This window comes from Schistocerca nitens, chromosome 12, assembly GCF_023898315.1.
Source record: "Schistocerca nitens isolate TAMUIC-IGC-003100 chromosome 12, iqSchNite1.1, whole genome shotgun sequence".
NCBI classification, from domain to species: Eukaryota; Metazoa; Arthropoda; class Insecta; order Orthoptera; family Acrididae; genus Schistocerca; species Schistocerca nitens.
In genome coordinates this window covers 154,551,638-154,578,687 of record NC_064625.1, presented here as the reverse complement: position 1 = coordinate 154,578,687, position 27,050 = coordinate 154,551,638, and the positions used below count along the sequence as shown (strand labels likewise).

Genomic DNA, 27,050 nt, shown 5'->3' with positions numbered 1-27,050 from the left:
CAGAGCCGACTTTCCGGAAAACGCGACAGACCTCCACCTCGTCCTCCAGTGAGCTCTCGTTTGGCACCACTGAAGTCGCAAATGGTGGTGGTTTGGGGTCAGTGGGTTGCACATTACAGGGCACCTGGCTCAGAATTTTCCTCAAAGTAACCAACTTGTAACAGTTCATTGTGTCACCGTGGTGCCAACTGCTGTGCAGATTGCTGCTGCAAATACAGTACGATGCACCAGAGCCGTATGCTGAACGTGAGGGTTTTCCATCTCGGTAGTGCCACGTGGCCGTTCGGAGCCCAGTCTTCTTGCGACTGTACATTCTTGTGACCACCGCTGCCAGCAATTGTGTACAGTGGCTACATTCTGTAAGTCTCTCTGCAGTACCAGAGAAGAAGAACATCCGACTTTTCGTAGTTTTATTTCACGACCTCGTTCGAAGCGGTGTCGGTAATGGTGCCTTTGTCACCTTAATGCCAATCCTGACTAACACAAACTCACTGTGTCCAACCTCAGAGGTAACTGAAACTTATGGACTGTTACAACATGTATTTAAGGCAAACATGATTTGCATCATCAGGCAACTGGTGCAAAATTCGAATAGTCATCACCTTTCAGATATAGAAATATCCCTAGCAACTTTCATTTATGTTGCACAACTCCTTCTTTGTGTTGCGATTTTTTTCTCTCAGTGTATCAGCTTGTGCAGCATATTCAAAATAATTTTGTATTAAATAAAACTTTGTTATCATGATCATTATCATTATTATTTACTTCATTACTCTGACGTCTACGGACCGTGATAAGCTTCTAACCTTTATGATTGATGTTCTCAGTTTTTATTGTTTTTGTTACCCTGATGTTTTTCATCAAGCACGCCATTCATCTGACCATTTGGTGCCACTTGCTCATTTCTCTTCTCATAAAGTGTTAAACATCAATACAGCTCTTCAGAAGATGTTGTGATGGTTCAAATCTTCTGATTGACCAATTTTGTCTAGATCTTTTTTTGACATTCATCTATCACAGCATTCTTTGTTTTCAGTTTTGAGTTAAAGGTGCATTTAGTTCACTTGGAATCATTCATTCTTCTTATGTGCTCATAAAACTGAACTCTTCACTTCATTGTTGTTGTTGGAAATCATCCTCTGAAAAATGTTAATAACAAAGGTGATGTATCCGATAATATACAGTTAATGTTAAAAAGTAAAAAAAAGAGTAATAACAGTTTTGTGCAGGTAACATTGCAATCAATTTATTTATTTAGTATTCTGATGAAGTAATGTCTCTAATTTTAAGTAAAATATTTACAGGAATGTGCAAGAAGAATCATGGACATTAACGTAGGAAATGTGATTGAAATGAATGGTGAACTTTTGGCAGCTATCAAAGAGGTCTGGAATGACGCGAATGTACAAATTTGCTACGATCGTCGAGATGAGCTATACCTCCTGGATTCCACAAAATAGTAAGAAGAACTAAGTTTACTTATTAATAATGATATTTTGAACCTTCTAAATTAATGTAGCTCTAACAGACTTGACTACAGAAATTAAAAATCTCTCTTCATGAAATCCTCAATTTTTGAAAATATAATGTAATTGGATGGATGAAAAAATCACTCAGTATTATCTTGGTCTTTAATGTATTAATCAGCTACTTCGACAAGGCTATGACTTCCTAAAAATCGTGCCCCGAAATGAGGCCCATTCTGTCAGATATTTTGCCCACCACACCTAGAATAACTTTCTGTCGCCCTCTCAGTCTCCACAGTGTCCTTGTCTGCCTGTGTGCTCCCTCTGCACCCATCTCCTTATTGTACGGCTCCTACCCCTGTGACTGTTCCTGCTGTAAGACTTGCCCTGTGCACCCACCTACCACCAACTATACCAGCTCTGTAAGTGGTAAAACATATACTGCCAAAGGGAGAGCCACCTGTGAAACAACAACACATTGTGTATCAGCTGTTATGTAAACACTGTTCAACGTTTTACATTGGCACGACCACCGCCAAGTTATCACTGAGCATGTATGGGCGTAGGATGGTGTACACTGGCAACACAAAATATCCTGTTGCAGAGCGTGACAATCGTGAACTTGGTACCTGCTTCACCACACATGCCATCTGGATTCTTCCCCCAGACACGTTTCTCGGAACTCAACAGGTGAGAATTGGCACTACAACATACCCACGGTTCTCGCCACCCAGCTTACCTTAATTTATGTGAATATCTTCACTCTCAGCATTTCTTCACAGTTTCTATTCCTTCCTTCAATCCCTTTTAGTTTTCTATATCTTTCATTTTCAGACCTGTCTGGTTTTTGCTGTCCCCTCCCATGTCTATCACATACAATACACTTAGCTTTCTGCTCTTATTAACTCATGCATGATGTTTTGGTAGTAATCTCTATCTTGTGTATTGCCCTACCTTCCACGTTTAAGGTCTCAGGTTTTCAAATCTCATCTGGTGCAGTCTCCAGTAATCAGCCTTTCCTTCTCATCAAGTCCAGTAAGTCACTTTCACCTGGGGTTCTGGGTGTCTTTTCTGAACTCTCCATCTTTTCCTAAACCTCACCAGTCCTTTTCCTTCATCCCTCTTCATTCCTCTTCAACCTTTCTGCTAGAAGAAGAAGCCACTGGCTCTGAAACCTTGCAAATTTAAATACCTTTATATGTGTGTTCTCCTGCTGATGGTTGGTGAGTAGGTTTTTATCTATCCAATTACATTATATCTACATATTATTCCCTACTCCTTAGAGGAGACAAAAGGATTTATTACTGAAATATAGGGATCAAGAAATATACAATGTCAAGTCCTCTACGTTACTGCCATCACATTCCTGCAGCTTCTCCACGGTGATGGGATCTACGGAATTCAAATGAGAAACGAAACATGATGTGTGACCAAAAAAGAATAACATTAAAAGTATATTTCTTGTACAGATAGATGTTTGCAGATCAAGGATAACATATTCAAGTCCCTCCCATCAAACATCAGCTATTTATTAGTGTAATGCTACTATTTACCAATAAATATTTTCAGGAGGTAAAATTCCAAGTACTGCTGTCAGATACTTTTGAAAGACCAAACAAACCAACTAATACGTTTTCACCAAATGGAATTTCCTATAGTAATGTCCACAGTCAAACTGAATGAGTGGAGAAGAGCAGTCTGATAGCTAACAAGTGATGTAGAGCCTACCTCCTGATACTAGTGTCTCTGGATTTTGTGACGGCCTTCGTAGCGACAACACTTCACTGTAGAAACGGCCTACGAAGTCACCGCCACACTTTTAATAGCGGGCCGACCGGTCCGCTGGAACAGTGAACAGAAAGATGAAAACCCAAACACTCGGATTAAATGAAAGTTGGTACTTATCTTTATTAACGACGATAGAGAACACAGTGGTGAACATGGTCTACATAAATCTGTCTAGTTCGAGTCGGTGCGGCTAGGTCAGCGTCGGCTGACGACAAACAACAACTCTGCTGCGATGAACACACAACTGACTAGCAGGTACACAATTCGGTGGCGAGTGTACAACTGAGCGGCGAATCCAGAACTGTCCTAGCGCTCACGACTCCAGCGCTTAAGAAGCCAGAAGCCAGCGGTGGCGCGCAGACTTGCGGCAATTTCCTGTATCGCTGGCGCTGCTTATGCGGACGGCGTCCGGACTTTGATGCTGCCAACCTTTTCGGCAGCGGGCTCGGTTGGCATTACTGGCTAGGATATAACACTGGAGACTTGAGCTCAGAGATATCCTAGTGTCCCCAACCCCTATTTTCCCCCCTGTTGGTAGAATTAAATTATTTACTCTATTTCTTTATTATCTTTTTCCTCTCCATATTTGCCTCTGTCTCTCTCCCTTCTTTGGTTCTCCCCCCTCCCCCCCCCCCTGCTCCACTTTGTTCCTAGTTTTTTTACCGAGCGAGGTGGCGCAATGGTTAGCACACTGGACTCGCATTCGGGAGGACGACGGTTCAATCCCGCATCCGGCCATCCTGATTTAGGTTTTCCGTGATTTCCGTAAATCGCTCCAGGCAAATGGCGGTATAGTTCCTTTGAAAGGGCACGGCCGGCTTCCTTCCCCATCCTTCCCTAATCCGATGAGACCGATGACCTCGCAGTTTGGTCTCTTCCCCGAAACAACCCAACCCGACCAAGTTTTTAATTGCACCATTCATTCCACTCACCATTTGTCTTAATTCTCAATCTGTCTTTCAATCTTCTATGGCCCAAAACCTGACACAGTTTCGTTTAGCAGTGTTTCCACTGACCTGTGGTCAGGTCTGCTCTCAGCCACAGACTGGTGGTTCGATTCATTTGGGTGGACAGCCTCCTGGTGGTTGTGCCAACATAAATGCTGTACAGAAATTACAGCAGAGCTGCTATAAGATCTACATCTACATATACATCTACTTAACCCAGAAGCCACTGTACAGTACATGGTGGAGGGTACAGCATACAACTACATAGTCATTTCTCTTCCTGTTCCACTCACAGAGTGAGGGAAAAATGGCTGTCTATAATCCTCTGTAAGAGCCCTAATTTCTTGTATCTTATCTTTGTGGTCCTTAAGCAAATGTACATTGGTGGGAGAAGGATCATTCTGCAGTTACCTACAAATGCCAAGTGTGAAAATTTTTTTAATAGTGTTCCTTGAAAAAAACATTGTCATATCTCCAGGGAAGTTCATTTGAGTTCCCAAACCATCTCCATAACACTTTTTTATCGATCAGATCTAGCGATAACAAATCTAGCAGCCAGCCTGTGAACTGCAGCGATGTCTTCCTTTAAACTAACGCGGTGACAATCCCAAACGCCCATAAAGGGGTCACACTAGTGTTCTCTACACAGTCTCTTTTACAGATGAACCTCACTTTCCCAAAAATCTCCCAATAAACCATTCACCTACCTCACTACAGTCCTTACATGTCCATTCTGTAATGCCTAAATATCTAACTGACCTGGCTGTGTCAAGCAACACACCACTGATGCTGTATTCAAACATTATTGGGTTGTTTCTTAAACTCATCTGCATTAACTTACACTTTACAGCTAGTTGCCATTCATCACACCAACTAGAAATTTTTGACAAAATAATTTAATTGGATAGTAAAAGATCTACTCACCAAGCAGTGGCAGAAAACACACATAAAAGAGGGTTGCGACTAGGCAAGTGTTTGGAACCAGTGGCTCCTTCTTCAGGCAGGAGGGTTGAAGGTGCAGGAGGAGGGGTGAAGGAAAAGAACTGGAGAGGTCTAAGAAAAGGGACGGATTTCAGAAAAGTCACCCAGAACTGCGGGTCAGCGGAGACCATGCGGGATGAGAAGCAAAGACTGAATGTTGGGGACTGCATTGGACAAGATTTGAATACCTGAGAGCTTAAAGATGGAAGACAAGGTAAAATGCAAGACAGAGATTACTGCTTAAATGTCGTGCATGAATTAATGAGAGTGAAAAAATTTGGAAATTTGTGGTAAGGACTATGGGACCAAACTGCTGAGGTCATTGGTCCCTAGGCTTATGCACTACTTAATCTAACTTAAATGAACTTACGCTAAAGAGAACACATACACCCATGCCCAAGCGAGGACTCAAACCTCCCACGAGGGGAGCCGCAGACCGCACAGCTACCCCGTGCGGCAAGAGTGAAAAGCTAAGTGCATTGTACATATAGGTGGGAGGGAGGGGAGGAGGTATGAAAACTAGATGGGTAAGACAAAAGATGAAGATTAAAATGGAATGAAGAAAATAGTAGTTACTGTGAAGAAATGCTGAGATGGAAGAAAGTAATGTAAATTAAGGCAAGGTGGGTGGCGAGAACCGAGGGCATGTTGTAGCATTAGTTTCCACTAGTGGAGTTCTGAGAAACTGGTGTCTGGGGAAAGAATCCAGATGCCGTGTGTGGTGAAACAGGTATGGAGGTCACAATTCTCATGTTGTAGAGCATGCTCTGCAACAGGATATTGTGTGTTCCGGTATACAGCTTCTGCCTACGCCCATTCATCCTAATCGATAATTTGGTGGTAGTCGTGCCGATGAAAAATGCCGAACAGTGTTCACGTGACAGCTGGTATGTGACACGTTTCATTTCACAGGTGTGAAATTTTGTCTTACATCAACTTATACTGACCTACAGTCACTCAACAATGACACCTTCCCATACACCACAGCATCAGCAGCAAATAACTGTAGATTTCTGCCCACCCTGCCTACAAGATCTTATGTATATTTCAATAATGGCAATCCTATCATACTTTCCCATGGCACTCTGATGAATACTCACCATTGAGGACAATGTACAGGATCCTATTACTTAAAGAAGTTTTTGAATCATTCACATATCTGGGAACCTATTCTGTTTGGTCATACCTTCCGTAACAGTCTGCAGTGGGCCACCACTTCAAACACTTTTAGAAAATCTAGGAATATGGGATCTGCCTGTTGCCCTTCATCCCTGGTTTGCAGGATATCATGTGAAAAGTGGGCAAGCTGTGATTCACCTAAGTAGTGCTTTCTAAAGACATACTGATTTCCAAGGAACTTTATTATATTCAGACTGAGAATATGTTCAAGAATTCAGCAGCAAACTGATGTTAAGGGTATTAGTTTGTAATTTTGTCAGTCTTTTTTTTTCTTCTTCTGACACACAAGAGTCACCTGCACTTTTTTCGTCACTTTGGACTCTGTGCTGGCTGAGAGATCTAATTTAAATGAAAGCTAGGTAAAGGTCCAATACCATAGAGTATTCTTTGTAAAAGCAAACTGGGATTCCATCCAGACCTGGCAACTTATTTGTTTTCAACTCTTTCAGTTGCTTCTCTATGCCAGGGATGCCTAATACTATGTCCTCCACACAGGAGTCAGTGCAAGGGTTAAGCAACGATATGTTTGTACAATCCTCCTTTGTGAACAATTTCTTAAATGTGGAATTCAAAAATTATACTTCTTCTTGCTACCTTCTACAGTCACAGCAGATAGGCCAATGAGGTACTAGATAAAAGCCTTTAACATTTTCAGAAAGTTTACATTGTATTTTTCTTTTGTTTCCTGTCCAATCCATTGCTTCCATAAAAAGCTGTTTAGTGCTCCAGTTGTGAACTTGCCTGCATTTATTTTTGAATTAATTTCCTTGCCTTGTTTACTGTTTTGCTTGTCTGGTTTTTACTTCTAGCTGTAGTAGAATGCACCCCAAAGGAACTATCTGAATGGGATGGAAATCAGTAGATGTGATGTATAGGCCCAGACAAACAAATGAATATGATTTCAGAAAAATTGGATGGCTTATTCGAGAGAAAAAGATGTACAAACTGAGCAAGTCAGTAATGTGTTGATCCACCTTTGGACCTTACGTAAGCATTTGTTTGGCTTGGCATTGCGTGACACCATTGTTAGGTGTTCTCCTGAGGGATATTATGTCAAATTCAGTCCAGTCGGCATGTTACATCACCAGAATCCTGAGCTGTCTGCAGGGCGCTGCCCCTGATGCTCCAAACATTCTCAGTTGGGGGGAGATCCGGTGACACTGCTGGCCACGGTAGGATTCGGAAAGCGTGAGGTCGAGCAGTAGAAACTCTCACTATATGCAGTTGACCATTATTTTTCTGAAATGTAAGCCCAGGATAGCTTGCCACGAAGGGCAACAAAACAGGGCATAGAATATCATCAATATACCACTGTACTGTAAGGGTGCTGTGAACGACAACCGAAGGAGTCCTGTTACGAAAAGAAGTGGCAGCCCAGACCATCACTCACGGTTGTCAGTCTGTATGGCAAGCAACAGTCTGGTCGGCATCCCACGGCTGTCTCACGACATGTCTTCAGGCTGGAATCTCATTGCTTGTAGTAGAATTGTCTTCAGTGATAAGCCCTGCTTTGAATTGAGCCCCAGTGACCAGTGAAGATGTGTCTGAAGATACTTCAGACAACAGTGGACAGTGGGGTACCAACCTGAGTGTCACCTGCCACATGGCCTGACAACCACAAGTCACGGTCTGGGGTGCCATTTCTTCTCATAGCACGACTTCTTCGGTTGTCATCCACGACACCCTTATAGCACAGCACTATGTCAACAATATTCTACGCCTGATTTTGTTTCCCCTCACAGCAAGCTATCGTGGGCTTCATTCGACAACATAATGGCCACCTGCACACGGTGAGACATTTTACTGCTTGTCTTTGTGTTTGCCAAACCCTACCTTGGCCAGTAGGGTCACAGGATCTCTCCCCAATTGAGAATGTTTGAAGCATTGTGGGCAGGGTCCTCCAAATAGCTTGAGATTTTTATGCTCTAACCCACCAGCTGGACTTAATTTGGAACAGTATCCCTCATGAGAACATCCAACAACTCTATCAATCAGTGTCAAACTGTATCAGGACCAGAGGTTGACCAACACGTTATTCAATTGCTCATTTATATAACTCCTTCATGGTGTATGTCTACACCCTCCCCCTCCCTCCTTCACCCCCTCCCACGCACGCACACACACACACACACACACACACACACACACACACACACACACACACACACACACACACACATCTTTTTTTAGTGTATTACACAACAGGTAATTTGAAGACCAGAGTTTATGACAGTCTAACAACTTGGAGTTCTACCTTTTTTCAGCTACATGGAGAGGCTCGACATTATAGGGGCTGCCGGTTACATCCCTACGGTGCAGGACATTGTGAGGTCCCGGAGCCCCACAACCAGCATCGTCGAGTACAAGGTGCCTGTCGAGAACTACGATAGGAAGCTCTGGTAAGCAGATATGTCGAGCCCTGATTTTCACTGTGGATGTTGCATTTTCAGTAGCATATTTTGTTCATTCACACTAGTACACACTACTGGAGAATTCTGATGACACCTGGCAGTGTAAGTGGTTAGGAAGGACAGGATGAGAGAGACCCACATGTTGTGAGGATAAAGGGAGATAAAGTGTTTTGGTTGGTAAAGGAAGTCTAGTGTCTGATATCTGAGGTTGAAGGAAGTGGACCTCCTACCACAGAAATATCATCACTGTACGATGTAGCACAGGTTGCACACTTGCAACATTTGTCCTACTGGGAGTTTGACTATGATGCAGATAAGGAGGACAACTCAAGGATAAAAAATAATAAACATTGATTAATATAAAATACACTCATCTGCTTAACTTTAAGTGAGGTTGTTAAAGTCCTACATACTGATCTAATCTAACACAGTGAAATGAACTATCTATGAGGGTCACTTCAAAAGAAATGCACACTATTTTTTTTTTTTTTTAATCCATATTTTATTCTACATGTTTGAAAGTTTTACAGTGGGCAGATACATCCTTTGGAAATAATATTTTCATTTCTCCACATAATTTCCATCCCTCTCAACTGCCTTACGCCATCATGGAACCAGCGCCTGTATACCGGCACATGGTAAAATTCTGGACCAACCTGTTGGAACCACTGTTTGGCAGCTTGCACAAGGGAGTCATATTCTTCAAACTTGTTCCACAAAGAGAGTCTTTCACTTTGCCAAAGGGATGATAGTCACACGGAGCCAGGTCAGGACTGTAAGGTGGGTGTTTCAGTGTTGTCCATCTGAGTTTTGTGATCACTTCCACGGTTTTTTAACTGACATGTGGCCGTGCATTGTCGTGCAACAGCAAAACGTCCTGCTTTTGCCAATATGGTCAAACACGGCTCAGTTGAGCTTGAAGTTTCTTCAGTGCCATCACATATGTATCAGAATTTATAGTGGTTCCACTTGGCATTATGTCCACAAGCAAGAGTCCTTCAGAATCAAAAAACACCATAACCATAACTTTTCCAGCAGAAGGTGTGGTTTTGAATTGTTTTTTTCTTGGGTGAGTTTTCATGATGCCACTCCATTGATTGCCTCTTCATCTCTGGTGAAAAATGATGGAGCCACGTTTCATCACCTGTCACAATTCTTCCAAGAAATTCATCTCCACCATTCTCGTACTGTTCCAAAAGTTTGCTGCATACCATTTTTCTTTTGTTTCTTTGTGAGCCACTGTCAATATCCTGGGAACCCACCTGGCACAAACCTTTTTTAACACCAACACTTTCAGTATTCGGCAACCACTTCCTTCCCCTATCCTGACGTAGTGTGACAATTTGGTGACAATTCGTTCACTGTGATGCGTCTGTCAGCAGTCACGAATTCGTTAACTCTCTGCACATCGTCTGGAGTGTGTGCAGTACAAGGCCTGCCGCTGTGAGGACAATCCTCAATAAGGCCGTGCCCACTTTCATCACGTAACCTACTTACCCACCGACTAATTGTACTGTGATCGACAGCAGCATCTCCGTACACCTTTTTCAACCTCTTGTGGATGTTTCCACCGTCTCATTTTCACAGCACAGGAATTCTATGAACGAACGTCAAGTGTAGCAGCCATCTTGACGACGTGCTGTGACGGCGCCACTCACAGGAACAGGTGGAACTAAGTTTGAAAACGAGCAGGAAGGATGTATCTACACACTGTAAAACTTTCACTCGTGCAGAATGAAAACTGTATTTTTACAAAAATAGTGTGCATTTCTTTTGGAGTGAGACTTGTAATCTATGGAGTTCTGTCTGGACTGCTGTCTTTCACACTTTTTAAGTTGAGTATTGAATCTGAATTTCTATAGGCACTGGGCGTTTAGCTATCTGACAGTCACTCATAAATATCAGCTTGCTACTACGGTGCAACTGCCAGTAGAGTCTGCAGTTAACTGTAGACTGTGTGATGAAACAGGACTTCTCAAATAACAGTATAACTAGAAATGACTGTGCTCATCACAATAACAGTGGAGGAATCCTGACACATCAGCCCTGGTTTCTCTTGCAAACAAGTCTGAAGATAACTGAAACCAAGAATATTTAACTTTTCTCAGAATTAAATGGCTATGAAGGCCACATGTGTAAGCAAATCTCAGGAAACTGTAACGTGGTACGTATTCACACAGCTGCCAAAATCAAATGTCTCTCCTCTACAAAAGTCAGGGGATAGTAATGTGCACATATACAGATGGCAGTACCATTTTGTGCACGAGGTACAAAAGGGCAGTGCATTGGTGGAGCTGTTGTTTGTACTCAGTGATCCATTTGAAAAGGTTTGTGGTGTTATTATGGTCACATGATGGTAATTAACAGCCTCTGAATGGGGAATTCTAGTTGGAGCTAGATGCATGGAACATAACATTTTGGAAATCGTCAGGAAATTCAGTGTTCTGAGACCCACAGTGTCAAGAATGTGCTGAGAATATCACATTTCAGGCACTATCTCTCATCACGGACAATGCAGTGGCCGACAGCCTTCATTTAATGACTGAGGGCAGCAGTGTTTGTGTAGTGTTGTCAGTGCAAGTTCAGCCACTGTGTCTTTTCTAACGTAGCCAGTGCGTCGAAATATAACAATGTTTAACATTAACTGAATTTTCTGTTAGTGCTTGGCAGTACACAATAATAATGTTAATTAAGAAAACATGTCCTAATGTTGTTCAGCAAAATTATGTTTATCTGGTAATGAAGTGGCTTTTGGTTTCTTAGGACATTTTCAGTTGTCACCTGATGATGGCATAAGAATCTGAAAGACAGATCACGATCAAATAAACATGATTTTTCGAAACATTAGCAAGTGTTTTCCTATTTAATGTTATAACAAGATTTAATGCTTTATTCAAAAATTAGATCAGCAGGTGATTTACCTGGCAAATAACCAAATCACATCCCCATAGAGACAAAAAAATTGTTAATCAAAAGTAGATCCAAAAAAACTTACTTAGTCAGGTAATGAGCCACTCTAATAGCCAAGTGCATGTGTCACTCCTGAGACTGAGGGGGGTGAACCAGGTCTGGACTGAATATGCCTCACGGATTACAGGTGAGAACTGGTGTACCAGCCAGCCTGGATGTGGTTTTTACGGGGTTCGTTTGGTAAGTAATGAGTGTGCCCTCTGTTTTGACTCTGCAGGTGGTAACTGTGCTGAGTTTAGAGATGAACAGTGTTTGCAACATTCCCTCTGGGGTACAACCCTGGCAACCGAGTGTACGTACACCTGTCGAACAGCTTTAATCCGTTTGAAATGGATCACACTGTGTGTCTGCGGCAAACTGGACGGATGTACTGACAGATTGATCCGTACTTCAGGCTCAGTGTATCGGTGGTGTGTCACTGCATTAGACAGTGGCCTCTGAACATTCCACAGAGCAGGTTCTACATATCCACACGGTACAGATGCACGGCGAGATTGACACAGTGTGAGAGCAGCAGAGGCTGACTGAACATCGTCCGGGGATGAATATGGACACGTCTTGCACCTGCTTTGTCAACAAGAACCATTGGGAACTGTGTGCTTGCAGAAGAAGTACAATTGTGTGGCTCTGGCCGGGCTAACACTGACACCACAACACCAACACACACAGCTACTCTGGCCTGGTGAAAGACTTGACTGGAGAGTGGAATGGCGACCTGTCATTTTCAGCCAAAGCAGAGTTACTAAACACAGCCTTCCGAAATGCCTTCACAAAATAAGACGAAGTAAATATTCCAGAATTTGAATCGAGAACAGCTGCCAACATGAGTAACATAGAAGTAAATATCCTCAGAGTAGTGAAGCAACTTAAATCACTTAATAAAAGCAAGTCTTCTGGTCCACACTGTATACCAATTAGGTTCCTATCAGAGTATGCTGATGCAACAGCTCCATACTTAACAATCGTATACAACCGTTTGCTGAAAAATTTGTACGCAAAGACTGGAAAGTTGCACAGGTCACACCAGTATTCAAGAAAGGTAGTAGGAGCAATCCGCTAAATTACAGGCCCATATCATTAATGTTGACATGCAGCACAATTTTGTGGTCAAACATTGTGAATTACCTCGAAGAAAACAGTCTATTGACACACAGTCAACACAGATTTAGAAAACATCATTCTTGTGAAACACAACTAGCTCTTTACTGGCATGAAATGTTGAGTGCTACTGACAAGGGATTTCAGATTGATTCCATATTTCTGGATTTTCGGAAGGCTTTTGACACTGGACCACACAAGCGGCTTGTAGTGAAATTGCGTGCTTATTGAATATCGTCTCACTTACGTGACTGGATTCGTGATTTCATGTCAGAGAGATCACAGTTGGTAATAATTGTCGGAAAGTCATCAAGTAAAACAGAAGTGATTTCTGGCATTCCCTAAGGTAGTGTTATAGGCCCTTTGCTCTTCCTCATCTACATAAACGATTTGGGAGACAATATGAGCAGCCGTCTTAGGTTGTTTGCAGATGATGCTGTTGTTTATTGACTAATAAAGTCATCAGAAGATCAAAACAAATTGCAACATGATTTAGAAAATATATCTATATGGTGCAAAAATTGGCAGTTGACCCTAAATAACAAAAAGTGTGAGGTCATCCACATGAGTGCTAAAAGGAATCTGTTAAACTTCAGCTACATGATAGATCAGTCCAATTTAAAGGCCGTGAATTCAACTAAATACCTAGTAATTACAATTACGAACAACTTAAATTGTAAGGAACACATAGAAAATGTTGTGGGGGAGGCTAACCAAAGACTGCGTTTTATTGGTAGGACACTTAGAAAATGTAACAGATCTACTAAGGAGACTGTCTATGCTATGCTTGTCCGTCCTCTTTTAGAATACTGCTGCATGGTGTGGGTTCCTTACCACATAGGATTGATGGAGTACATCAAAAAAGTTCAAAGAAGGGCAGCACATTTTGCATTGTCACGAAATAGGGGAGAGAGTGTCACTGAAATGATACAAGATTTGGGGTGGACACCATTAAAACAAAGGCATTTTTCATTGCGGCAGAATCTTCTCATGAAATTCCAGTCACCAACTTTCTCCTCCAAATGCTAAAATATTTTGTTGGCACTTACCTACATAGGGAGAAATGATCACCATGATAAAATAAGGGGATTAAGAGCTCGTACGGAAAGATATAGGTGTTCGCTCATTCTGCATGCTATATGAGATTGGAACAATAGAGGAATGTGAAGGTGGTTCGATGAACCCTCTGCCAGCACTTAAATGTGATTTGCAGAGTATCCATGTAGATGTAGATGCAGATGTAGGTTGTGTCTGTATGTGAGTGATGGTTGTACACATTTAGGGTGCAGACCTGGTGAGTGGCGTATTCCATAGTATATTGACCATGACGTACAGGTCCTATTCCAGGTTTCATGGTGTGGGGGGAACCATCACTTACAAATTGCGGCCACATTTGATATTTCTGTAGGATAAAGTAAGCAGTGTCCACTACCTTGCACAGGCTGTTATTCCCATGCTACTTCCATTTCTTTGACAATGAATCCACATACAAGAGCTGCAATGCCAAGTGCTCTTCGTGCTGTTGGAAAACTGCCCTGGCCAGCAATATCACCAGTTCTCCAGCCAACTGAACACATATGGGACATGCTGAAACAGGAACGTACGCATTCTCTGGGTCCTGCAAGAACCATTGCCACATTACAACAAAAGGTGCAAGATGCTTGGGTCAATCTACACTACTGCTCATTAATTTCAATACACCCAATAAATGACATCTAGTTCCCTATAGATAAGGTCTAATACCGTGGGTACAGTTGAGGAAGCAAAGGAATAGTACAACAGTTGTACACACGTCATGACTTTTGTTTGTGGTGATCGAGGTATAATATCGCACATCGCTAGTATGGCTCCACGAGTGGAGATACTCATAGAAAAACGTACTGCAACTGTAGCACTTAGCCAAGCAGGTTTATCTATTCGCCAAATTGCGAAACAGTATAGTGTATCTATAGGTGGAGTGCAATACACCCTTCACTTCCAGCAGACAACAGGTAGCAATAAGGACATACCACGACCATGATGACCTTATAAATATATCAGAATTACCAATAAGAGAAATAGATTCAAAACAGCACCTCAAATTCATGCAGAATTGGTAGAAATGAACACAACAGCAATATCTGTTGCAACAGTAAAAAGGAGACTGACTGAAACTGGCTTGAAGGGTGTGTCACAGCAAGAAAACCCCTTATAAGGCCCATAAACAGAAGAGACTTGAATGTGCTAGAAAACATCGTAATTGGACATGGGAAGAGTCAACAAAAGTGTTGTTCACCGATGAACTGAAGTTCAAGATTTTTAGAACCAGAAAGAGAATATTTGTTCGCCAATTTGTAGGGGAAAGGGTAGCCCAGAAATGTGTATGACCAACAGTTGAACACAGTGGAGTCTCTATTATGTTTTGCCAGAGATAGAGTTGGTGACTTTATGAAAATAGAAGGATGTATGGATCAGAAGCAATACCACCGCATATTTCAGTATCGTGCAGTAAGAAGTGGATTGCATTTAATAGTGAAAGGGTTCACCTTACAACAGGATAATGACCCAAAATATCAGTTGGCATACTGCATGAACTACACTGCATAGAAAGAAAAACAGAAAGTACTGAATGATACGGTATGGCCACGCCAGAGTCCCAATTGTAATCCCATTGAAATGGTCTGGGATGAAGTGGACAGACATATCAGAGAAGTTAACATATCCAGCAAGGAACATCTCTGGAATATTGTTAAGGATGTGTGGAATCGTGTAGATTCACGATACCTACAAAAACTGATTGACCACATGCCTTGACTTTGTTAGGCAGTCATTAAATCCAAAGGAGGAAACTTTGATGAAAGTAAAATAAAATGTTTGTGTTTGTATTATATATGTGGAAGTTAATATAATTATATTTTGTGAGAAATAACGTTTGGTGTGTGTTGTAAATCTGAAATATCAGTGTGTATTGAAATTAATGAGCGGTAGTGTATATCGCAGGATACCATTTGGCACCTTCGTCGTTGTTTTCGTGTGAGAAAATGCACCTGCATTGCTGGCAGATGGGGTATACTGTGTAATAATGTGGCTGCCTGGACATTCTTTATTGTGGCATGTATTTCATTTGGTCTGAATTTGTTACCTTATACACCTACAATGATGAACTACCTTTCACATCACTTGTCAGTTAAATGTTCTTATTCTTGAGAGTGTTGCATTCTTTTCTGGCATTTAAATTTATAACACGGATATTTGTACAGGTATTTCATTCCTGTAATCAGTAACACGAGTAACCAGCCCACTTTTACATTTCAGCATTGTCGACGTGGGAGGACAGAGAACAGAACGACCCAAGTGGCTTCACTGTTTCGAAAACTGTGTCGCATTTATATTTATATCGGCCATAAGCGAATACAACCAACTGGATGAACGTGGACAGGTGAGTAAGGGAGGAGCACATCTGCATTATGAACCGTATCACAAATAACACATATGAGTTTTATAATCAAATCAACTGAAAACTAATAATTGACTAGAATTTCAAGCATTGTACAGTTTTATCTGCTCCACTTGGCTACAATGTGGAGTGTTACTCTTTCTATGTGTATAATTGTGGATGTTCACTCACTTGAAGTGTAATTTCCCACAAATATTTTTTTTTAATTTGTAATTTTATTGATCTTTTGCTGTAAATGTTACAGCCATTAAAATTGCTTATTTAGGTTAGTGGACCACTACATTTCTAAAAAAAAATCAGTTATTTCAGTTTCAGAAAATATTAATAATTTACTCAAGAGAGAGAGCTTCACAAATTGAGGACGTCAATAATGTGTTGGTTGATGTCTGACCCTTATGTGAACAGTTATTGATTGATTGACAGAGTTGTTGGATGTCCTCCTGTGGGATATTGTGCCAAATACTGTCCAATTGGTGCATTGGATTGTCAAAATCCTGAGACGGTTGGAGGCCCTCACCCATAATACTCCAAATACACTCCTGGAAATGGAAAAAAGAACACATTGACACCGGTGTGTCAGACCCACCATACTTGCTCCGGACACTGCGAGAGGGCTGTACAAGCAATGATCACACGCACGGCACAGTGGACACACCAGGAACCGCGGTGTTGGCCGTCGAATGGCGCTAGCTGCGCAGCATTTGTGCACCGCCGCCGTCAGTGTCAGCCAGTTTGCCGTCGCATACGGAGCTCCATCGCAGTCTTTAACACTGGTAGCATGCCGCGACAGCGTGGACGTGAACCGTATGTGCAGTTGACGGACTTTGAGCGAGGGCGTATAGTGGGCATGCGGGAGGCCGGGTGGACGTACCGCTGAATTGCTCAACACGTGGGGCGTGAGGTCTCCACAGTACATCGATGTTGTCGCCAGTGGTCGGCGGAAGGTGCACGTGCCCGTCGACCTGGGACCGGACCACAGCGACGCACGGATGCACGCCAAGACCGTAGGATCCTACGCAGTGCCATAGGGGACTGCACCGCCACTTCCCAGCAAATTAGGGACACTGTTGCTCCTGGGGTATCGGCGGGGACCATTCGCAACCGTCTCCATGAAGCTGGGCTACGGTCCCGCACACCGTTAGGCCGTCTTCCGCTCACGCCCCAACATCGTGCAGCCCGCCTCCAGTGGTGTCGCGACAGGCGTGAATGGAGGGACGAATGGAGACGTGTCGTCTTCAGCGATGCGAGTCGCTTCTGCCTTGGTGCCAATGATGGTCGTATGCGTGTTTGGCACCGTGCAGGTGAGCGCCACAATCAGGACTGCATACGACCGAGGCACACAGGGCCAACACCCGGCATCATGGTGTGGGGAGCGATCTCCTACACTGGCCGTACACCACTGGTGATCGTCGAGGGGACACTGAATAGTGCACGGTACATCCAAACCGTCATCGAACCCATCGTTCTACCATTCCTAGACCGGCAAGGGAACTTGCTGTTCCAACAGGACAATGCACGTCCGCATGTATCCCGTGCCACCCAACGTGCTCTAGAAGGTGTAAGTCAACTACCCTGGCCAGCAAGATCTCCGGATCTGTCCCCCATTGAGCATGTTTGGGACTGGATGAAGCGTCGTCTCACGCGGTCTGCACGTCCAGCACGAACGCTGGTCCAACTGAGGTGCCAGGTGGAAATGGCATGGCAAGCCGTTCCACAGGACTACATCCAGCATCTCGACGATCGTCTCCATGGGAGAATAGCAGCCTGCATTGCTGCGAAAGGTGGATATACACTGTACTAGTGCCGACATTGTGCATGCTCTGTTGCCTGTGTCTATGTGCCTGTGGTTCTGTCAGTGTGATCATGTGATGTATCTGACCCCAGGAATGTATCAATAAAGTTTCCCCTTCCTGGGACAATGAATTCACGGTGTTCTTATTTCAATTTCCAGGAGTGTATTTTTAATTGGGGAGAGATCTAGTGACTTTGCTTGTCGAGATAGGGTCGGCAAGCGTGAAGTCGAGCAGTAGAAGCTCTCGCCACGAGTGAGTGGGTATTATCTTGGTGAAATGTAAGCCCAGGATGGCTCGCCATGAAGAGCAACAAAACGAGGTGTAGAACGTCTTGCTGTGCTGCAAGGGTGCCACGGATGACAACCGAAGGTGTCCTGCTATGGAAATAAATGGCACCCAGACCATCCCTCCTGGTTGTTGGGCTGTATGGCAGGAGACTGTGAGGTTGCTATCCCGCCACTATCCATGGCATACCCAGACACGTCTTCACCCTGGGATCTCACTGTCTTCAGGGATGAGTCCATCTTAAAACTGAGTCCTGATGACCAACAAAGATGTGCCCTGAGATGCTCCAGACAGTGATGGGATATAACCTGTCATACGGCCCAATAACCGGGAGGGATGGTCTGGGGTGCCATTTGTTTTCATAGCATGACTTTAGTTGTCATCCATGACACCTTTACAGCACAGCAGTATATCAACAATATTCTGCACGTCATTTTGTTGCCCTTCACGGCAAGCCACTTTGAGCTTTCATTCGGGAAGACAATACCCGTCCACACTTGGTGAAATATAGTTCTTTTGTTTCATTATAAACATGGCATATTTCAGGAAAATTATATTCCCATCTTCAGTGGGTTCAGGGAGTAGGGAGGATGTCTGCTGATAAATTATATAATCAGTTTACAGTATGTTGTTTATTCGGTGCATAAGATACAGCCATAAGTGTAAATGTCACCTTGCTGCGATCACCAGTCAGGGACTGGAGTACGGTAAGAGTGCTGACCTTAACATGTGGCCTTCAAAGATGCATCTAACTCCCATGGTGTCAGCAGTCTGCCAGGTGAAGAAGCACAGTGTCTGGCTGTGGGTCGGGGGGCCACACTCGGCTACAGTGGTCTCCACAGAATTCTGTCATGGTGGCCAGTACAGATGTGGAGCTTAGTGCAGTAACATCCAATTACACAGAGATCAACCGTGGACACATGAGCAACTGGCATATAAACATACAAATCAACTAAAGAAAAACAATAAATCTGTTCAGATCATAAAATTTACATGAGCGAAGCCTCTCTATATAAGGAACTGTCCCGAGTGGTCTACTGATTCGTCATTGCCCAGCCCAAACTGCTACAGATAGAAATTTGAAATCTGGGGAGGATATTAAGTGTATATTGTAGACATCATTTAAGAAGGAATTGTCCAAAATTCCACTTCTAAGGCGGTAAATAGGGTATGACAGGCTTTTTTGAGCATATGTTGCTGTGAAGGAATTTTGGAACCAGAACTACATAGACTGGTATTTGGTTTCTCTGATAGAAATAAAAAAATACATATTTCAGCATTTTTGGAAATTCAATTCCTAAGTTGGTGAAACAGTGGACTGAAATGAAGGAGGCCAGTTCAGTTCCTGCAGCCAACCTGACTGTGTGTTGGACACACTGTTAAGGAAATGATTATTAAAGAACAACTAAAGTATTTTTAAAGCTATGTGTATGAAAATTGATATTTGACTCTTGATTAGAAATAAAGAAACAGGTGTTAAGGAATTTAAGTTTTTATTTTTTTAATTAATTTATTTTTTTTTTTAAATAGACGTACACCACAAGAAGTCAGGATTAACAAAAACCTCCAACTGCAGCTACAAGAATCACCAGAAGATTTAGGTGTTGCAATTTGTGAACTATTTAACAGTCACCATGACAAATTGGCTTTGTTAGAATTGCATAGAAAGAGAAACAGCTCTTTCATACGTTATTTTTTCACTAGGCCTAATATCCTTTTTTAAGTAAATGATTATTATAAATCTATTAAAGTATTTTTAAAGCTACAGATATGAAAATTGGTATTTTACTTCTTGAAGAAATATGTATTAGGGGATGAAAGTTTCAATGGAAATATCAATAGATGAATGTAAAAGGTGGGATGAACAAGATTAATCTCTGACTGCAGCTACCAGAATCACTTTTTGATGAGAAATACATTTCGAAAATACCATGCTTACATGGCCTTAGTTATCATGAAAGGTTTAGAAGGTGTTATAATTTGTGAAATGAATCAAAGAAAGCTATTTATGAGTCACCATGATCGACTGGCTTTGTCAGAATTGCACAGAAAAAGAAATTGCTTTTTAATATATTAAATTTTCTATAGGCCTAATATATGTAAATAAAATTATTTTTGTTGCAATTACTATGTAAATGATAGTGAAGCAGCAGTTGTTAAGGTAGTTTATATACATAAAGTAATCTAGAAGTAATGCTCATTATTGCCAATGCAGGTAGATGAGCACTAGTCATAATTTGTTGTTAGTAAACTTTACTGAAGTGGCTGCTTCTGTCTATTAATGTATAACTTGTTTCATTGTTCCTCATCCCTGAAGATCCTCCTTAGTTACGGAACACAACATGTCAGTGAACAAGTGTATTAGTAGGTTGTGTTGTTTATGAAAAGAATTTCATGTGTAATTAACTGGAAGTGACAACATCAGTGGTTGGTCACTTTCTTCATTACTGCTTTCAAGAACTGAACTCGAATTACAGATTTTTCAAGTTATTGCTCTGTTTAAATATCACAGTGTGGTCTTTTCAGTATCTTTAACATATGCACTATCTTTTGCACATCCTTGCAGTTTCTTCTTTTATTCTGCTTTGTGTAACTCTCTTCAAGATTTTAATGTGAGTTTGTTGACTTTTTTTTTGCTCACCCTTCTTTGTTTGGTTACAATCCTTATCAGTTCAACTGAATTTAGTTCTCAGTGGTGGGGAAGTACGGTCGAACAGAAAATACCTTTTCTTTTAAAGTCCTTTCCACAGTGTGAACAAGCCTATATTTTTTTGCCATGACAACTTCTAGCAGTTCTCACTTGGTTGTGAGTTCTATGATTGAGATACTGCTACTCTCATCTACATTTACATCTGCAGCTACTGGCTACTCTGCAAATCACACTTAAGTCCCTAGCAGAGGATTCATCAAACCACTTTCACACTAATTCTCTATTCTCAACTACAATAGTAAATTTTCTTTGCTCGAAATATGGGTAGGAGCTTTATTTCCTTGAACTGCATAATCTGGAGCATCATCCAGTACACTGTTGTGTTTATGTAGAAGATCTGTAATAAATCTTACTTGCAATTACTTAATGTAATTTGTTCTGTTTATCTCATCAGCTTTCTTGTGAGGTGTATCTATTTCTCTCCTGTTCAGAAGTAATGAACATTGTGAAGACTCTTTCTGCTGTAAGATCGTGGCATTTGTGGCAATTTATTTGGAGGGATTAGCATTCCAACTTATTTAACAACTAAGTGAGCTGGTCTCAAGCTCAGGGTCCCATTTCACAAGTGGTGTGGAAGAAGAAGGGAGATTAACAACAACCTCACAAAAAAGCCACGGATCACATGACCTGGGTAACAGTACCATGTAACTATCCCTTGTCACGGTTAGAGTGAAGTCCTCAATAACAGTGAAGGTGGAGATGAATATCATGGGTATGGCTGAACTGACAGAAGAGGCAAAATTGCTCTTAGGTTTAACGTAAAAGTTGGAAACTAAAATCCGGACATGTCTGTTACTGGATCAGGTGGTGTTCGGTCAGCATCTGTAGCCCATGTTACTGGTAGCTGGAAAATAACACATTAAGACTACACCTACATCTACATTATTACTCTGCAATTCACAGTTAAGTTTCTGGCAGAGGGTTCATCAAACCGGCTTTTACTGGAGGGTAGGAGTGATCGAGGATTCTCTGCTGGAGGTTGGCGACGGAGTGGGCGAAGAGGGCAGCCAGTCAGTTGACAGAACACTTTATTGATGATCACGACCAGGCACAGTTCATCATATCTGTAACCGGCAGACTGCAGGCAATCGGAGGCGATTCGGACCCCGGAACGACGGTCCGAGCGTGCCGACACAGGCGATTCCCACGGATGGTAACACTGGCCTCGTTACGACAGTGTGCAGGTGGATGGTAGCTGATAGCTGTGGGGTAGTGTTGTGGCAGTAGGCAATGTCCCTGGGCCCAGGTCAGACACTCGGGCAGTGGTTGCAGGTTCGGGGCCCGGCAGAGGCAGAGTTACAGATACAGATGACCGACACGGACTCCGCACCGTCAGGCGGCCCAGCCGTCACGACTTGCTGACAGGCCGGTCGTGCCCAGTTTAAATCCTACTTCCGTCTGCCGACTGTCGTGAAAGCCTCCTCCCCCTGTATTGAGGCTGCATCAAAATGTCTGGAGTGGGGCTGACAGTACTGTGCAGTGTAATAGGTAGGTCAGTCACTCACGCAACGGGGGTCCACGTGACATCCCTCGTGCAGAAGTGCCGGTCGTGGAATTCACGTCTTCTAATGCCGACGAGCTGGCAGCGTATCGGTCGGTAAATGGCCCGATTTTGGTTGCCGAGCTGTGGTCCTGGCCGCTGGTGTTTGAGCCACTACATGTGCCGACACCACTTCCACAAAACACCAGCCTATAATTAATTTATAAGAGCTACATGATCTATACATAGACATCGTAGTGACTACAATTACTGGAGTTAATAAATCAGTCGGGGAGGCTACGACAGTGTTTCTGCTAGAAAGAGCAGATAAACAGTCGTTAGGAGACTCCTGTATATAAGATCAATATCCTTAACATCAGTTTGTTGCAGAATTCTTGAACATATTCTGAGTTCACATATAATAAATTACCTAGAGACCAAAAGTTTATGTCCACGAATCAGCACAATTTTAGAAAGCATTGCTTGTGTGACACTCAGCTTGCCCTTTTCTCACACGATATACTGTGAACTATAGATGAAGGGCAACAGGCAGTTTCCACATTCCTAGATATCTGAAAAGCATTTGATATGGTTCCCCACTGCAGGTGGTTAATGAAGATACGAGCATACAGAATGGGTCCCCAGATATGTGAGTGGCTAGGAGACATATGAAGTAACAGGACCCAATACATTGTTCTCAATGGCACTTGCTCATCAGAGACAAGTGTATCATCAGGAGTGCCCCATGACAGGACTACTATTATTTTCTTTATACATAAATGATCTGGTGAACAGGGTGAGAAGCAATCTGCAGTTGTTTGCTGATGATACTGCTGAAGATGAGTGACTGCAGGATGATGCAAGATGACTTAGACAAAATTTCTAATTGATGTGATGAATGGCAGCTGGCTCTAAATGTTGAAAAATGTAAGTTAATGTGTACAAGTAGGAAAGACAAATCCATACTGCTCAGGTCCAGTGTTACTACTGCTCTGATAGAACACAGTCACATAGTTTAAGTTTCTGGGAATAACATTACAAAGTGATATGAAATGGAACAAGCATTATTTATTGGGAGAATTTTAGGAAAGTGTGGTTCATCTTTAAAGGAGACCACTTGTAGGACACTGGTGCAACCTATTCTCGAGTATCGCCCGAGGGTCTAGGGTCTCCATCGGGTCAGATTAAAGGAAGACAATATACATTTCGCATAAGTACCACGGAGGTAAGATACGATAAACCGGCACTCGTACTGAGGCGTACAGACAGTTGTTTTTCCTTTGATCTGTCTGTGAGTGGAACTGGAAAGGAAATGACTAGTAGTGGTACAGGGTCTGTCATGCACTATACAGTGGCTTGCAGGTATGTATGTAGATGTACTACAACACTCACGAAAACTGCTGAGGATGTGTCAAATCCAGGCCACGTAGCATTGTTGGCGTATTGTATTCCGAAGGTAGACCGGTGCACTAGTACGCAAGTGTTCGTAATGTTTTGGCTCATCAGACAACTGTAACAGGTATTTGAGAAGCTAGCTGCTGATACTGAGAAACATACAATAATCATTTTGATCAGTCTTTCCTTCTCATCCTGTCCAGTAAGTCTCCCCTGACTTCTGGGTGACTTTTCAACCTTTTCCTAAACGCCACCAGTTCTTTTTCCTTCACTCCTCTTCCTTCCTCTTCAACCCTTCTGCTAGAAGGGGAAATCGGTGGCATCGGAAGCTCTCAAACTGTGGTACCTTTTATACGTGTGTTCTCCTGCTGGCTGTTGGAGGAGCAGATTTTTTTTTATCTACCAAATTACATCATATAATCATACTAACTGCAATGTTTCTCCAAAACAGAATCGTCTCAGTGTGAGCCTGGCGCTATTCAGTGTGCTGCTCACCTGCTCGGCATTCAGATACGCTTCTGTCATTGTCTTTCTGAACAAAATAGACATTTTTGATGAGAAGATAATGAAATATGATCTGTGCAATTACTTCCCAGAGTACACTGGTAAGTACCTGACTAGAAGACAATGTATCACTTTTATTGTACACAGGTATGTGGATAAATAAGTAGCATCCATATACCACACTTTTTTAAAAATTTCATGTCTGTAAGTTTCTGGAATCAGAAATGGAATGATCTTCTGTGAACAAACTCATTCAAATATTTTTGATATAACTGATAAAAGGGTTCTACATCAAAAGTTTTCTCATCTGTCTTTGTTTCCCTTTGTATGTATTAGTTTTATCACTCTGCTGTCTTGTACCATTCTGCCACATCACACCCTGTCCTATTTGGTAAGAGTCTCACACATTTGAACAATACTCTATGATGGGTTGTATAAGCATTTTGTAAGCGATCTCTGGTTGCATTTCCTTAGTATTCTACCAATGAACCAAAGTCTGTGACCTCCTTTACCTACAACAGTATCTATGTAATCTTTCCATTTCAAACAATGGAAACAACAGGTAGGAATATCAACAATGTAGGAAAAGATAGATTGCTACTTACCATAAAGAAGGCACGTCAAGTTGCAGACAGGCACGATTAAAAGCTTTCAGCACACATATGACCGCCAACTCCAGGATCATTTATTGTACGATTATATGATAGCGGAACGAGCACTGGTAGCAGTTACTTCTGTAAAGTATCTGGGAGTATGCGTACAGAATGATTTGAAGTGGAATGGCTCTGAGCACTATGGGACTTAACAGCTATGGTCATCAGTCCCCTAGAACTTAGAACTACTTAAACCTAACTAACCTAAGGACAGCACACAACACCCAGCCATCACGAGGCAGAGAAAATCCCTGACCCCGCCGGGAATCGAACCCGGGAACCCGGGCGTGGGAAGCGAGAACGCTACCGCACGACCACGAGATGCGGGCAGAAGTGGAATGATCATATAAAATTAACTGTTGGTAAGATGGGTGCCAGGTTGAGATTCATTGGGAGAGTCCTTAGAAAATGTAGTCCATCAACAAAGGAGGTGGCTTACAAAACACTTGTTCGACCTATACTTGAGTATTGCTCATCAGTGTGGGATCTGTACCAGGTCTGGTTGACAGAGGAGATAGAGAAGATCCAAAGATGAGTAACGTGTTCATCCCAGGGTTATTTGGTAAGCGTGATAGCGTTACGGAGATGTTTGGCAAACTCGAGTGGCAGACTCTGCAAGAGAGGTGCTCTACATCGCGGTGTAGCTGGCTGTCCAGGTTTCGAGAGGGTGCGTTTCTGGACGACGTATCAAATATATTGCTTCCCCCTACCTATACCTCCAGAGGAGATCACGAATGTAAAATTAGAGAGATTCGAGCACGTACAGAGGCTTTCCAGCAGACGTTCTTCCCGCGAACCGGAAAGGGAGGTAATGACAGTGGCACATAAAGTGCCCTCCGCCACACACCATTGGGTGGCTTGCAGAGTATAAATGTAGATGTAGATGTAGATATCGGACCAGAATGCAACATGACATGGGATGCAAGCAGCAATCTGGATACGGTGAGGAAGAGGAAAGGGAAGGGCACGGGGACGGGGTAGAAGTGTACGGGTGGGGAGAGAGACGAACGCCGTCTAGTGGAGTGTGCAGGGACTAGACTCCAACAGGTGCAGTGTCAGGAGGTTGTGGGGCAGGTAGGTGGGGAAAAGAGGTACAAAAAATTTGAGGAGCGGGAAAAGATAGGTGGATGCATTGACAGAGGGCTGCAAATTTACAGGATGGGAGCTGAGAATGGGGAGGAGGTGATAGGACATAGGGGTGGAAACTGTTGGGTGGAGGGTGTGGGGACAGTATGTTACTGTAAGTTGAGGCCAGGATAATTACGATAGCAGAAAATGTGTCGTAAGGATAACTCTCATCTTCGCAGTTCAGAAAAGCAGGTGGTGGAGGGAAGGATCCAGATGGCCCAGGTAGTGCTGTGCGAGTGCCTGTGGCTGTTCCATAGATTTGGTACCTTCCTATGTCAACCTTTTCATGGGCCATATAGAGGAGACTTTCGTAATATGATCCAGGTTCACTGTGATATCTTCACGATCCGGACCCTGGACCGAGATACCTTATCTTTGTTCCTTCACAACCTCAACACCTTCTCTCCCATCTACTTGATGTGGTCCTCCTCAACCCAGTGTGCTGCCATCTCAGATGTTGCTCTCCTCCTCTCTGACGACTCCATCCGCGCCTCGGTCCACATTAAACCCGCCAGTCACCAACAGTACCTGCCCAGTACCTGCATTTTGACAGCTTTCATCCCTTTCAGACCAAAAAATCCTTCCCATATAGCCTGGCTAGCCAGGAATGGCATATGTGCAGTGACAAAAACTCTCTTGCTCAGTATGCTGAGGATGTCATCAAGGGCTTCACAAACAGGCACTATCCCACAGACCTAGTCTGCAAGCAGATATCCTGTGCCTTTTCTCCTCACAACCCCAATCCTCCCACCACTCTCAAAAACCAGCCACTAAGGAGTGTCCCCTTCATCTCCCAGTACAACCCCGGACTGGAACAACTGAACCA

The 27,050-nt window shown here is 42.8% G+C and overlaps 1 protein-coding gene across 1 annotated transcript in view; it reads left to right on the top strand.

Moving 5' to 3' along the window:
- Positions 1-27,050, top strand: part of LOC126215104 (guanine nucleotide-binding protein subunit alpha-11-like) — a 140,071-nt gene that overhangs the window by 73,536 nt on the left and 39,485 nt on the right. Inside the window, exons 3-6 of the mRNA XM_049941755.1 lie at positions 1,305-1,459; positions 8,626-8,760; positions 16,135-16,258; positions 24,391-24,544. Of these exons, the coding sequence (XP_049797712.1) occupies positions 1,305-1,459; positions 8,626-8,760; positions 16,135-16,258; positions 24,391-24,544 (568 nt within the window). The remainder of the gene's footprint in view (positions 1-1,304; positions 1,460-8,625; positions 8,761-16,134; positions 16,259-24,390; positions 24,545-27,050) is intronic.